The sequence below is a fragment of the Neoarius graeffei genome, chromosome 19 (assembly GCF_027579695.1).
Source record: "Neoarius graeffei isolate fNeoGra1 chromosome 19, fNeoGra1.pri, whole genome shotgun sequence".
NCBI lineage: Eukaryota > Metazoa > Chordata > Actinopteri > Siluriformes > Ariidae > Neoarius > Neoarius graeffei.
Genome location: NC_083587.1, coordinates 23,945,509 through 23,960,594, shown reverse-complemented (window position 1 = coordinate 23,960,594; position 15,086 = coordinate 23,945,509). Strand labels below are relative to the sequence as shown.

General features: G+C 41.3%; 2 protein-coding genes across 5 annotated transcripts in view; both read left to right on the top strand.

The window, feature by feature from the left end:
- The window catches only part of nktr (natural killer cell triggering receptor), a 48,799-nt gene extending 41,671 nt beyond the window's left edge, over window positions 1–7,128 (top strand). For all 3 annotated transcript variants that reach the window (XM_060899902.1, XM_060899901.1, XM_060899903.1), the window contains 2 exons: window positions 4,813–4,905; window positions 5,025–7,128. In XM_060899902.1, the coding sequence (XP_060755885.1) occupies window positions 4,813–4,905; window positions 5,025–5,088 (157 nt within the window). In that variant the 3' untranslated portion in view covers window positions 5,089–7,128. The remainder of the gene's footprint in view (window positions 1–4,812; window positions 4,906–5,024) is intronic.
- Window positions 7,129–11,171: 4,043 nt separating this feature from the next.
- The window catches only part of zbtb47b (zinc finger and BTB domain containing 47b), a 42,569-nt gene continuing 38,654 nt past the window's right edge, over window positions 11,172–15,086 (top strand). Inside the window, exons 1-2 of one of the 2 annotated variants that reach the window (XM_060899905.1) lie at window positions 11,172–11,254; window positions 11,594–11,809. The gene's annotated coding sequence lies outside the window, so the exon portion shown is untranslated. The remainder of the gene's footprint in view (window positions 11,255–11,593; window positions 11,810–15,086) is intronic. The other variant, XM_060899904.1, reaches the window with a different exon arrangement.

Here is a 15,086-nt window from a genome sequence, read left to right as displayed (position 1 = left end):
TTTTCCAGCATTTCTCAGGAGAATAGCATTAATTTTACAGCATAGATCAGGGGTTCCCAAACTTTTCCATGCCAAGGCCCCCCAAACAGCATTAGCTTCTGGCCGGGGACCCCCTTTGTAAACCCACAGACAATGCTACAAAATATGTAAAGAAACATCAACTTTTAGAATGTTTTCTCTTACTTTTATTCAATATTCAATAATTGTTACATTTGTTTAGCATAAGAATATTATTAACTAACATGTTTTCAACACAAATATTTTCGCACTGAACAATAAACTGTATAACCTCCTGTAGTACCTGATTCAACTCGTTATCCATCCTTTTTGCGACCAGTGCCTCGCGATGGAGCATGCAGTGTGTGGCCACTACATGCGGGGCCTTCTGCTTAATGAGAGCGGTCACTCCACTGATCTTCCCGGTCATTGCCGCGGCTCCGTCCGAACACACCCCCACACAACGGGTCCAGTCCAATCCGTTAGACTCGATGTAATCGTCCAAAACTTGAAAAATGTCTTTCCCAGTAGTTCTTCTTTCAAGTGCTTTACAAAATAGTATTTCCTCCACAAATCTTTCCTGTGAAATAAATCTGATGTGCACAAGCAGTTGGGCCTCATTGGATAAATCTGTGCTCTCATCCAGCTGAAGTGCGAAGTATTCGCTGGCTCTCACCTGCTCCAACAGCTGAGCAGATACGTCTTGAGCCATGTCACCAATCCGTCGGCTCACGGTGTTATCAGAGAGTGGGACAGCATTGATTTTTTTGGCAGCATCCTCACCAAGCAATTCTCGGACAATGTCATTGGTGGCTGGTAAAATCAAATCTTCTCCAATTGAGTGAGGTTTTTTAGCACGAGCAATGTGGTACGAGGCTAAAAATGATGCCTTCAGGGCCCACTCGGGGACAGTAGCTTGCTGGGTGAATGCAGCAGATTGCCTGACCAAATGCTCTTCTTTGCGTCTGAAGAAATCTACTGTTTTTTCGGCATCTGTCGGATGTTTTTGTACCAAGTGACGCTGAAGTTTCGAAGATTTTAAGCACTCGTTTGACAGGGTCTCCAGACAGAGGACGCATTTCGGGCAATCATGGCCATTTTTCTGTATGGCCGTAAAGCGATACTTAATGTATGCTGCCTCATATTTTCAGATTTTAGTTGGCCAGGACTTCTTAGTTTTTTCGCAGCAGTGTCGTCCACAGCAGGGCTGTTGGTTTGTTCCTTCGGTCTCTTCTTCAAAAACCTGTCCATTTTGCGCTAGCAATACGCTAGCTTGAGGAGCAAAGCAGCTTGATAAATGGCGCAAACCGCAACGTCACAGGCAATCGGAGAGATGAGCATGGCAAACAACGTTTCGATATGATGTATTATTATTAATAATTATATTTTATAATGATTACAAAATTAATTACAATATATTTAATAATAATTATTTTAAAAAAGTATATATTCTTTTTCGCAATTTTTTTATCATCCCTCCAACTTTCTGAGGCCCCCCTAGCGCTCCCTGGCGGCCCCCACTTTGAAAACCACTGGCATAGATAGCGATCACGACAGTGTTCACAGCGAAAGCAAGTTTTACTACCCTGAGGAAGAAGAAATAAAAGAAAACATTTCAAGAGAAAGCTAAAACCTGTAATTTAACACTGAGCAAAAACATGGCTGAATCCTGAATGACTCAATTTTGTATAAATAGGGGACTACATAGGCTGCAAAATGTAGTGTTTTTCCTGCCATGGAAGTGCACTTGTATACCGAGGAGGAAGCCATTTGCATTACAGCCGTGAACGAGGATTCAAAATGGCGGCTCGGCTCAGTTTTCCCTTTCGGGCGCTCTCGTTTTCTGTTAGAATTTGGTAAAGAAAAAAATTAATAGATTATTTACCAGCTTAAGGTCGGTCCGTATGGTGAAATACCGTGACCTTGAATACTGATCTCGGCCCAGAGGGCCTGGCTCAGTACTTTCAAGACCTCGGTCACGCTATTTCACCATACAGACCTCCCAGCTGGTAAATAACACATATATGCATTCATAATCCGTAGTGGCTGGTGGCTAATTTTACTGAGGACACAGTCTTCTTGTAAATACAGCCCACTACAGGATCAAAATGAGTGAAGGCAGTCAGCTGACCTAAGGAAAAGGGCCTGCTTGTTCAAAGCAACACTTACACACAGACTGAACAAAAATATCATCTGGCCTCTGCACCTAGAATGCCATCGCAATTAAAGCCAAAAATAGCTGACATGCAAAGACAAGCGTAAGGCATCATAATGAAAGCATCAGCCAATAAACCCTGTGTTGCAGTCTAAAGATAAGGATACAGAGAATCTCAGACTAAGTGGTATTGTCATCACATATATGTACTAGTGCATCTCAAAAAATTAGAATACCATGAAAAAGTTCCTTTTTTCATAATTTAATTCAAAAAGGTAAACTTTCATATATTCTATATTCATTACATGTAAAGTGAAATATATTTAAAGCCTTTTTTGTTTTAATTTTGATGATTATGGCTTATAGCTCATGAAAATCAGAAATCCAGTATCTCAAATTATTAGAATATTTCCTAAGATCAATCAAAAAAAGGATTTACAATACAGAAATGTCCAGCTTCTGAAAAGTATATTAATTTATACACTCAATACTTGGTTGGGGCTCCTTTACCATGAATTACTGTATCAATGCGGTGTGGCATGGAGGTGATCAGTCTGTGGCACTGCTGAGGTGTTATTGAAGCCCAGGTTGCTTTGATAGTGGCCTTCAGCGTATCTGTATTTTTGGGTCGGGTGTTTCTCATCTTCCTCTTGACAATACCCCATAGATTCTCTATGGGGTTCAGGTCAGGCAAGTTGGCTGGCCAATCAAACACAGTAATATCATGGTCAGCAAACCATTTGGTAGTAGTTTTGGCACTGTAGGTAGGTGCTAAGTCCTGCTGGAAAAGGAAATCAGCATCTCCAAAAAGCTCGTCAGCAGATGGAAGCATGAAGTGCTCTAAAATCTCCTGGTAGATGGCTGTGTTGATTTTGGAATTGATAAAATACAGTGGACCAACACCAGCAGATGACATGGCACCCCAAATCATCACAGACTGTGGAAACTTCACACTGGGCTTCAAACACCTTGGATTTTGTGCCTCTCCACTCTTCCTCCAGACTCTAGAACCGTGATTTCCAAATTAAATGCAAAATGTACTTTCATCTGAAAAGAGGACTTTGGACCACTGAGCAACAGTCCATTTCTTTCTCTCCTTAGCCCAGATAAGACACTTCTGACATTGTCTCTGGCTCAAGAGTAGCTTGATATTAGGAATGCGAAAGTTGTATCCCCTTTCTTGAAGACGTCTGTTCTGTGATGGGTCGATGCACTGACACCAGCCTCAGTCCACTCCTTGTGAAGCTCTCCCAAGTTCTTGAATCAACTTTTCTTGACAATCCTCTCAAGACTGCGGCCATCCCTGTTGCTTGTGCACCTTTTCCAGCCACCCTTTTCAGCAATGACCTTTTGTGGCTTACCCTCCTTGTGGACGGCATCAGTGATCATCTTCTGGACAACAGTCAAGTCAGCAGTCTTCCCCATGATTGTGGTTGTGTGTACTGAACTAGACCGAGAGATACACTGTGTTCATACTGTTTTACTCAAACTCCAAATGAAATATTCTAATATTTTGAGATGGCTTTTTTTTATGTTTTTGTACTGTATGCCATACTGATTAAAATAGAAAAATGCTTGAAACATTTTAGTTTATGTGTAATGAGTCTATAATATATAACATTTTCACTTTCTTAAATAACTGATGGAAAATATTGAACTTTTTCACAATATTCTAATTTTTTGAGATGCACTAGTGTGTATGTGTGTATATAAAATATATATATATATATATATATATATATATATATATTTCCTTCTCAAATTTCAGAAGCGGCACTGTCTCCCTTGCCTCCTCTGAGGAGATGCTGCTGTATAGTAATCACTTATCACTCTTCCTCTATTAACTGAACTGATTAATGAATGGGTAATGTGCTGCTTTTGGTCGATGTAGGCCTCAAGTTCAAGTACAAATGACGCACATTTGTCAAGGGAAAATGACAGTTATGAAGGTTCAGTCATCCAGGTCATCGTAAACCGTAGGTGCTAAAGAAGACATCTGGACTTACTTGAAATTCTTGAAGACATTTCACCTCTCATCTGAAAGGCTTCTTCAGTTCTGTCTGACTAGTGGGGAGTTCCAGGTATTTTCTGGAAGTCCTCTCATACTCCCTCACCAGTCGAAGGGTTCTCATCCCAAAGTGTGTGGAAATATGTCTGTAAAGGTTTCGTCATGTGATGCACTTCGTTTGCTACAGCCTTCAGAAACGCATAGAAGAAAAGGCAGAAAATGGTGCCTAAATTTCATTTACATAAGACATGCCCAGATTTGGGTTTTGCTGCACCCAAGATGCGTAACTGCCTTCGTGGCACATAAGAGATGGACTTCAGTCAAAGAGAGAATCTGTGTAGCTTGTATTATGAAATACGAAGTTTCACTGTTAGACTTTGATGTGCAAATACTTTTTGGTAAAGATGGGTTTACAGGCAGAGGGATTAAAATCATCTCTGCAACAAAGGCTTCAGCTCAAGCAACAGTACAGTGCTTCATTACAACAACAATAATGGCACAAACTCAAAAATACAAGATTAGGGTTCTCTCAAGTACCCTTTTAGAAGCGGGACTATGGTACATAAAGCGAATGTCATTTCTCTAATCAGACAGAATTTCGGTAGGTGCAAATAATCTGAAAAACCTGTTAATTTGCGCCACCCCTCCCCAGATCATACACTTATGACAGCTACTCAAGCCGTAGCCGCAGTCGTAGCAGAAGGTGGCGACACAGGCGAAGTGAAAGCTCTGATCGCAGATCCAGGTGAGGAGGTTGAACATAATTCATGCTTTTGTTTCTTTGGTCTTTGTAATATGATGATGAATTAACATTTTCTAATATAAACTGCTATTGTATATCATTTTCCCCCCCCTCTCCTTCAGATCATATCATTCCTACAGCCGCAGCTCATCAAGGCACGGAAGTCATAGCAGTCGATATAGCTGAGAGAACTTTCGGGAGATTTTTTGTTTGTTTGTTTGTTTGTTTGTTTGTTTGTTTGTTTGTTTGTTTGTTTCATTGGTTACGGAACCTAAACCAGAGCCTCACTGATCTTCCTTTGTTTTCCATAAAGATTGTTCAGGTAATATGAGCCACTTTGACCTGTATATACATATCTGTGGCACTGTTCAATTATATACTGTTGTTTGTGTGGGCGGGTGGGTTTTTTTTGTTTTGTTTTCTTCTTCTCCTTTCAAAACTAGGACATATGAATGTACGAGAACAATTTTATGCTGCCCTGTTTTTGTTTTCTTTGTAATCTGTATTAATCTCTAACAAGAGCATCATGCCTATTCAGGTTTGATGTAAACACATTCATCAGTGACAAAACCTCAGATACAGTAAACTGAGTTTTAAGGTATTTTTGAATCCAAATTTTTTTCTTTCTTTGTTTTCATAAGTGAAAAAAAAAAGTTGCAGGTGTCCATTTTGCTGGAGGGGAAATCGGGATGGGTTCAGCCAGTCAAAACAACAAAACCTAAAAAAAAAAACCCACCTATTATTTAATATTTACGGAATAAAGCATTGTAGGGTGTGCTGTTATAAGAAAATCTTCAACTCTTACCACCTTAACGCTGATTATTTTTCTGTTTCACAGTCATCGTGTTTCAGTTCTCTTGTACTAGATCAGTTTGCCAATGATTACAGTTTATTTATTAAACAACATATTTCATATACTTGTTTATAGTGACGTTACTGTTGTAGAACATCAGTGAAAGAAGTTGGTTCCTGCGATCATTTTTATAGCAGCTTGAACAGTCATTCCCTCACCAGCATGTCTCAAAAGATTATATTCATCACTTGAAACCTCAAACTACAAACTCATCCTTCCTGAAGACTTTCTTGCGCCGGAAAGCCTGAAGTTGTAGCTTTACTTCTGACTGTTACAGTCCTAAATGTCTCCTCAGTGAAAACGTCACTAGATCAGTGATTTACATGTTTTGTTTTGGGTTGGGTTTTTTTTTTGTTTTTTTTAATATTTCTATGGCACGTTTGCTGGACAAGTCCCTGTGTGTGCTGTTTATTATAGAAAGCATAACATTAAAACAAGCGCATTTAATATAAACCTTGCAGATGAAACTATTGTCAAAGCTGACATTGTTATACTAAAAGGAGTGTGTTTTTAATCTACTGCCTTTTTCAACCTTTTTACAGAAATTTTGTCTGATAAGAATCATGAGATTGCCGTCTATCTATAATACTCCATCAAATTTGTCCAAATTTAAAAACAATAGTCTTTTTATTTCTGTTCTATTTAGAAGGCAACGTGATCTCAGTGCAAACAGTAACATAAAATACACTACCGTTCAAAAGTTTGGGGTCACCCAGACAATTTTGTGTTTTCCATGAAAAGTCACACTTTTATTTCCCACCATAAGTTGTAAAATGAATAGAAAATATAGTCAAGACATTTTTCTGGCCATTTTGAGCATTTAATCGACCCCACAAATGTGATGCTCCAGAAACTCAATCTGCTCAAAGGAAGGTCAGTTTTATAGCTTCTCTAAAGAGCTCAACTGTTTTCAGCTGTGCTAACATGATTGTACAAGGGTTTTCTAATCATCCATTAGCCTTCTGAGGCAATGAGCAAACACATTGTACCATTAGAACACTGGAGTGAGAGTTGCTGGAAATGGGCCTCTATACACCTATGGAGATATTGCACCAAAAACCAGACATTTGCAGCTAGAATAGTCATTTACCACATTAGCAATGTATAGAGTGCATTTCTGATTAGTTTAAAGTGATCTTCATTGAAAAGAACAGTGCTTTTCTTTCAAAAATAAGGACATTTCAAAGCGACCCCAAACTTTTGAACGGTAGTGTACAGCTGACTTGGGGAGCATCTCCAAAAGTAGGAAAGTGTCCACAGTTTAAATAAAATATATACTGTGTGTATTCAATTATCAGCAAATAGCTCATCTTTGTTCAGTGACTCCTGCTTTTTTTTCTTTTCTTTTTTTATTAAAAAAATAATAAACCTCACTTCATTTCCTTGTTACATGTTCCTTGTCTAAGCTACACTCGAGCTGAGAATCTCTGGTTTAAATTTTATTCACTGATATTTGCATATCCTTGAAATGAGACTAGTTAGTCTTTAATGTGTTATACTGGGGGATGCTTATTTATTAAGAGATATTGAAAGCTATTTTTTTAAATATTTAAATATCTTTTAATAAGTCAGGTCTCTTTAAAATCCATGGCCAAGAAAGCCCATCTGATCCCCGAGCTCCAATCACCTCTTCCCCCTGCAGAGGCAGCCTCCAATGCTCCCTCCGGGGTTGCCAGATTGATGGTGCTCAGATCAGAAAGGGTTATATTTAATCAGATTGAATTAGAGGATAATATTGTTGGGCAGGTAGATGCAATTTCACTCTGTTCTGACAACTGGGATGGTGAATCTAAACTGGAAATTCTGAAAAACTTGTGTAGAATGTGGAGTAAGATTTGGATATTTTTGGTTTATTTATAATTACATTGGCCTGGTACAGTAGATACACAATATAGCCTAATGTTTGTGGACACCTGACCATCACTATGTGGTTCTTCCTCAAACTGTTGCCACAAAGATGGAAGCACACAATTGGATAGAAAGTCTATACTGTAAGTAAGAGCCCCAAGCCTGTCCCAGTATGACAATGCCCCTGTGCACAAAGCTAGCTCCATAAAGATATAGAGTGGAAGAACTCCAGTGTCCTGCATAAAGTACTGACCTCAGTACCACTGAAGACCTTTGGGATGAACTGGAACACTGACTGCACCCCAGATATCCTCACCCTACATCAGTGCCTTACCTCATTTAACGCTCTTGTAGCTGGATGAACACACATCCCCACAGCCACGCCCCAAAGTCTAGTGGAAAGTCTTCCCAGAAGAGTAGCGTTTATAATAACAGCAAAGGGAGGACTAAATCTGGAATGGGAGGTGTCCATAAACATTTGGCTATATAGTGTAGTAAAGGTGTAACGACTGGATGACTTGGCTTGATGCACTGGTTTTGTAGATACGTTCATGAACAGAGGTAATAATCATAAATGTATTATCTCATTATTTCTAGCCGCTTTATCCTGTCCTACAGGGTTGCAGGCAAGCTGGAGCCTATCCCAGCTGACTACGGGCGAAAGGCGGGGTACACCCTGGACAAGTCGCCAGGTCATCACAGGGCTGACACATAGACACAGACAACCATTCACACTCACATTCACACCTACGGTCAATTTAGAGTCACCAGTTAACCTAACCTGCATGTCTTTGGACTGTGGGGGAAACCGGAGCACCCGGAGGAAACCCATGCCAACACGGGGAGAACATGCAAACTCCACACAGAAAGGCCCTCGCTGGCCACGGGGCTCGAACCCGGACCTTCTTGCTGTGAGGCGACAGTGCTAACCGCTACACCACTGTGCCGCCCAATAATAATAATAAATTATTATTCCTCCAAATAATGGCATAATTAATAGGACTGTCAACCTCAGTCTTCCACATGATACACATTCTTAAGGCAACGATTCAATATTCAGCGATATGACTGATTTTTCTGATACATTATGACTTGATTCAGTCGCCTCCCATAGTAGCCTGTTTGACCAACTTTGATCAGAATCTGGATTAGGCCTACTGTTCATCTGCAAATCATGCAATTTGCAGTCCTTCTCTACAAAGGACTATTTTAAAGTATCAGAATTATAAGCAAATCACCTTGCAATCCTATTAACACATCAGTTTAAATGGTTTTTTTTTTTAGACATCAGTTGTCTGTCTTTTTTTGAATACTTGAACCAAAACTTGGTCAGGTCTTTATCTGCTTTAGGGCGAGTCTACCTGCTCACTACAGGTCAGGTCATGTTTGATGATCGAGATGAGCTGTCTCGATGGCACACAACTCCCAGCCTGGAGGACCAGTAATGTTGAGGGTTTTGTTTTTCTTTTTGGGGTTGTCTCCCCTAGATCTGCTGTGTTTTGCATTGCATGGAGGTACAACGGATGCTCTTCACCATGTGAGGGGCTCGATGGTGTGGCCACTTGATTTTAATTGGCCGTATGTTGTGCTTCACATGACACTGGATATGGGGAGACCAGTCTGGGATGCCAGGATGTAATAATGTTTAATAAGACTGACTAGAAAGGTGCTACTCCTCCAGTGAATATCTAGATAGCTACTTGGCTGGGTGCCTGCCCACGGACATCGGGGTGTTGGTCACCCTCAGAGAAATCTGATGCAAACTCTACAATCAGACGTGGTACTATCTTTGGGAGAGTGGTGCGACTTGGAGCTAGGCGTTACGCTGAGGACAGGGAAAGATGAAGACAGCTCATCTCGATCATCAAACATGACCTGACCTGTAGTGAGCAGGTAGACTCGCCCTAAAGCAGATAAAGACCTGACCAAGTTTTGGTTCAAGTATTCAAAAAAGACAGACAACTGATGTCTAAAAAAACCATTTAAACTGATGTGTTAATAGGATTGCAAGGTGATTTGCTTATAATTCTGATACTTTAAAATAGTCCTTTGTAGAGAAGGACTGCAAATTGCATGATTTGCAGATGAACAGTAGGCCTAATCCAGATTCTGATCAAAGTTGGTCAAACAGGCTACTATGGGAGGCGACTGAATCAAGTCATAATGTATCAGAAAAATCAGTCATATCGCTGAATATTGAATCGTTGCCTTAAGAATGTGTATCGTGGAAGACTGAGGTTCACAGTCCTATTAATTATGCCATTATTTGGAGGAATTATTATTATTATTATTGGGCAGCACAGTGGTGTAGCGGTTAGCACTGTCGCCTCACAGCAAGAAGGTCCGGGTTAGAGCCCAGTGGCCGACGAGGGCCTTTCTGTGTGGAGTTTGCATGTTCTCCCCGTGTCCGCGTGGGTTTCCTCCGGGTGCTCCAGTTTCCCCCACAGTCCAAAGACATGCAGGTTAGGTTAACTGGTGACTCTAAATTGACCGTAGGTGTGAATGGTTGTCTGTGTCTATGTGTCGGCCCTGCGATAACTTGGTGACTTGTCCAGGGTGTACCCCGCCTTTCGCCCGTAGTCAGCTGGGATAGGCTCCAGCTTGCCTGTGACCCTGTAGAACAGGATAAAGCGGCTAGAGATAATGAGATGAGATTATTGGGTGGTGTAGTGGTTAGCGCTGTCGCCTCACAGCAAGAAGGTCCAGGTTCGAGCCCCGGGGCCGGCGAGGGCCTTTCTGTGTGGAGTTTGCATGTTCTCCCTGTGTCTGTGTGGGTTTCCTCCAGGTGCTCCGGTTTCCCCCACAGTCCAAAGACATGCAGGTTAGGTTAACTGGTGACTCTAAATTGACCGTAGGTGTGAATGGGAGTGTGAATGGTTGTCTGTGTCTATGTGTCAGCCCTGTGATGACCTGGCGACTTGTCCAGGGTGTACCCCGCCTTTCGCCCGTAGTCAGCTGGGATAGGCTCCAGCTTGCCTGCGACCCTGCACAGGGTAAGCGGTTACAGATAATGGATGGATGGAGGAATAATAATAATAATAATAGGATGGCACGGTGGTGTAGTGGTTAACACTGTCGCCTCACAGCAAGAAGGTTCTGGGTTTGAGCCCAGTGGCCGACGAAGGCCTTTCTGTGTGGCGTTTGCATGTTCTCCCGGTGTCTGTTTGGGTTTCCTCCGGGTGCTCTGGTTTCCCCCACAGTCCAAAGACATGTGGTTAGGTTAACTGGTGACTCTAAATTGACCGTAGGTGTGAATGTGAGTGTGAATGGTTGTTTGTCTCCGTATTGACCCTGCGATAACCTGGCGACTTATCGCAGGGTCCAGGGTGTACCCCACCTCTCGCCCATAGTTAGCTGGGATAGGCTCCTGCTTGCCTGCGACCCTGTAGGACAGGATAAGCGGCTACGGATGGATGGACTTCTAAATCTACAGACTGGACCTTCTGAGGAAGGAGTTTTAAACAGGGATTGGCGTGAAATCAGTTGCTCCAATCTGGCAACCCGTGTGGAGAGAGGGAGAGAGAGAGGGAGGGAGGGAGTGAGTGAGTGTCAGAGAGAGAGAGAGCAGGGGAAATGTGAAAAATCCGTGTGTGTGTGTTTGATGGCGCGCGGAGGCCTGAGAGCTGCAGAGTGAAGCGGATCAACAGCATGGTAAACAAACCGCGCTCTTTCTTCCTGCTCGTCACAGCCTTTATTCACATCCGCTCTTCTCAACACGGACATCAAGCGTCTACAGTTTGTGTTCTCAGGTTGATCATTTCTCCGGAAGGTTTTGCGCTTTAACTAAAGTTTTAGTCCTGAAAGAAAGAGAGAGGGAGGTTTTGATGATCCTCAGTTCTGCACCGAAAGAGTTAAATCTCCTTCAGGTCGTGACTGGAGCCTTTTGGTGTGCATGGGCACATTTACTGCAAATAACATGTTATTCTAAGTGCCTGCAAGGCGAGTGTTTGTTATTGCAGGATATTTAGTATCTTTCTTTTTCCCTTCTAGGCACAGATTGAGGATTGCGTTTTAGTGAACAAGTGCAGTGGACATGAGTCTGCCTTTGAACTTGATGGCCTTGAACCAGACTTGCTGTGTTTCTCCTTCTGCATGTATAGAGAAAAGTTTTAAACTTTGCATGCTTTATGAATACCAGACTGCAGGACTGTGGCACTTCTCTTCCATGGTTTGCACTTGCAGAAAAAAGAAGACGACTTTGTATTTGTATGTAATCTGTTTCACTGCTTCAGCATCCTCCTACCTCACAAGCATGATTCATATAAACGCAACCGCATATTCATGTGGTTCATTATCCATCCCTGAGTTTTGACCCCTAAGGCAACATCCTTCAACTTTTCAGACAGTGTGTGTGTATATACACACACACTTCCTGCTCGTTGTTCATCTTTATTGTGATTCTGTATCAAACAAGGCTCTTATGCAGTCTCATCACTCATTTCTGTATTACCTACTGTGATCCTCCTGATTCAATATCACATGTGCCAGATGTTTCACAGAATTAATCATGTCATTCTGGTGAACCAAAAAAAACCAAACATACATACAATTTGGATCAAAATATTTCATTCATGCCATTATTTAATCATTAACATCAAAGCTTAGCCAGTTGTTTTAACATGGTCTAAGGAACAGCGTGACATTTTTCAGTCTTAATAGGTTAATTTTGTACTCCTTAGTACCAGTGAAGGAGGTGTGGGTTCTATAGCTATTGTACTTTTCGACCAACAGGGAACAGGTTCTTGAACCAGTTCCGTTCAGGATTCTTGGGTGTCAGCTCGAGAACCGGCCCACGTTTTCACCAGTTTTGAACAGAACCGTTGTAATCAAGGCTGCGTCATGATCGGAGAGCGTAAACAGCATTATTCTATCCACATTCACTGGATATGAGCAATCGCATGCTCTGATTGATTGGCTACTCTACTACAAGGATATCAGCTCATATACCATGGGTAGAGAAAAACAAAATGGCGGAGCGTGTTGCTGAACCAATCAAGGACGAAATAAAAACTTGAAAACAAAACCCCCAAAAATACAAAAAAAGCAACAACATATGGAATAAAAGTATTTAATGGTAAGAATGTTTTGGGTTTTTTTTCCCCCCCAAGAATTATTATTGATATTATAGTAGCAATTTGTGAAAAATGCTGTCATTTCGCTGGTTTATTTACATTCTAAGCAGAAATTATTTTGTCGGACGTTTTGGACAAAGTTTTTATTTATCGGGTTTGCAAAAAATAAAAATGCTCTTTCTCAAAATCCAGTGAACGTGAATAGAATAAAACCATTATTCCACTCAATCTCATCGTACATGGCTTATAACCAACTCGGTGCTACGCGCCTCATCAGCTATTCGCTCATATACGACTTGATTTCATGGAATAAATGTTAAGTAGCAAGATGGCGATGCGTATTGATTACCTGTGAACTTCTGTTATTGCAGATATTTTGTTTTCAGTTCATTTTTTTCTCGAGATGTATCCTTTTCCTTTGCATTCTCCATCACTGTGCTCTGCTTCTTCTCCAAACTAGTGACACGCCCACTGATGTCTCGGTTCATGCTGGAAAAACCAGCTATGTTTTGGTTCCAGCTGGGAACCAACTTTATTGAACCAATTTATTTTTGGTCAAAATGCTCTGAACGGTTCAAAATTGGTACACGAACCAGAGCAGAACCTGTTGGTGGAAAAACGGGGTTGTGTTGGTCAGTCCATGTGAAGCAGACTTGGCCTTATGTTTGTCTGTTCCCAGTGAGGAAGGTGTGGCCTTCTGTGTCTGTCATTTTCTGTGAAGGAGGTGTGGCCTCTGTCAATCTCTATGCAGGAGGTGTGGCATCTCTGGGTTTCAGTTCCTGTGAAGGAGGCGTGGCCTCTGTGTTTGTCAGTTCTATTGAAGGAGGTGTGGCTTCCCATGCCTTAAAATTAAAACTTTTTTCAGCTGAACTGGAAATGCTGCCACAATACTAACTCCTTTTTTAATTGATGTATAGAAGTGTGTGATGCACACAGTCAGTTACAATGGACACAAAGAATAACTGTTACAAACAATTCAACTCACCAGTCTGAGAAATTTGTGCTTGATTGTGAGCAAACTGTCACTCGAAAGTGACGTGTGATGAATTTACAGATACAACCCCCATTCCAAAAAAGTTGGGACAAAGTACAAATTGTAAATAAAAACGGAATGCAATAATTTACAAATCTCAAAAACTGATATTGTATTCACAATAGAACATAGACAACATATCAAATGTCAAAAGTGAGACATTTTGAAATTTCATGCCAGCAACACATCTCAAAAAAGTTGGGACAGGGGCAATAAGAGGCTGGAATTCACCGTGCATTTGTGCACCGCACAATTCACCGTGCCATCCGCCGTTGCCAGCTAAAACTCTATAGTTCAAAGAAGAAGCCGTATCTAAACATGATCCAGAAGCGCAGACGTCTTCTCTGGGCCAAGGCTCATTTAAAATGGACTGTGGCAAAGTGGAAAACTGTTCTGTGGTCAGACAAATCAAAATTTGAAGTTCTTTATGGAAATCAGGGACGCCGTGTCATTCGGACTAAAGAGGAGAAGGACGACCCAAGTTGTTATCAGCGCTCAGTTCAGAAGCCTGCATCTCTGATGGTATGGGGTTGCATTAGTGCGTGTGGCATGGGCAGCTTACACATCTGGAAAGACACCATCAATGCTGAAAGGTATATCCAGGTTCTAGAGCAAAATATGCTCCCGTCCAGACGACGTCTCTTTCAGGGAAGGCCTTGCATTTTCCAACATGACAATGCCAAACCACATACTGCATCAATTACAGCATCATGGCTGCGTAGAAGAAGGGTCCGGGTACTGAACTGGCCAGCCTGCAGTCCAGATCTTTCACCCATAGAAAACATTTGCCGCATCATAAAACGGAAGGTACGACAAAAAAGACCTAAGACAGTTGAGCAACTAGAATCCTACATTAGACAAGAATGGGTTAACATTCCTATCCCTAAACTTGAGCAACTTGTCTCCTCAGTCCCCAGACATTTACAGACTGTTGTAAAGAGAAAAGGGGATGTCTCACAGTGGGAAACATGGCCTTGTCCCAACTTTTTTGAGATGTGTTGCTGTCATGAAATTTAAAATCACCTAATTTTTCTCTTTAAATGATACATTTTCTCAGTTTAAACATTTGATATGTCATCTATGTTCTATTCTGAATAAAATATGGAATTTTGAAACTTCCACGTCATTATTGCATTCCGTTTTTATTTACAATTTGTACTTTGTCCCAACTTTTTTGGAATCGGGGTTGTAAATGCATTACCTACAGATAAAAAGCTGCACAAGAATACCGTTTAACATGGTACAAGATTAAGATAAACTGTGATGAAATGGGATGGCCACTTTAATTAAAATCGGTGCGTGCCGAATGGATTGTAGAATATTTATCGGATCATGTAATCAGTATCATTTTTCACTTATGAGGCAGGGCTCATCTGAG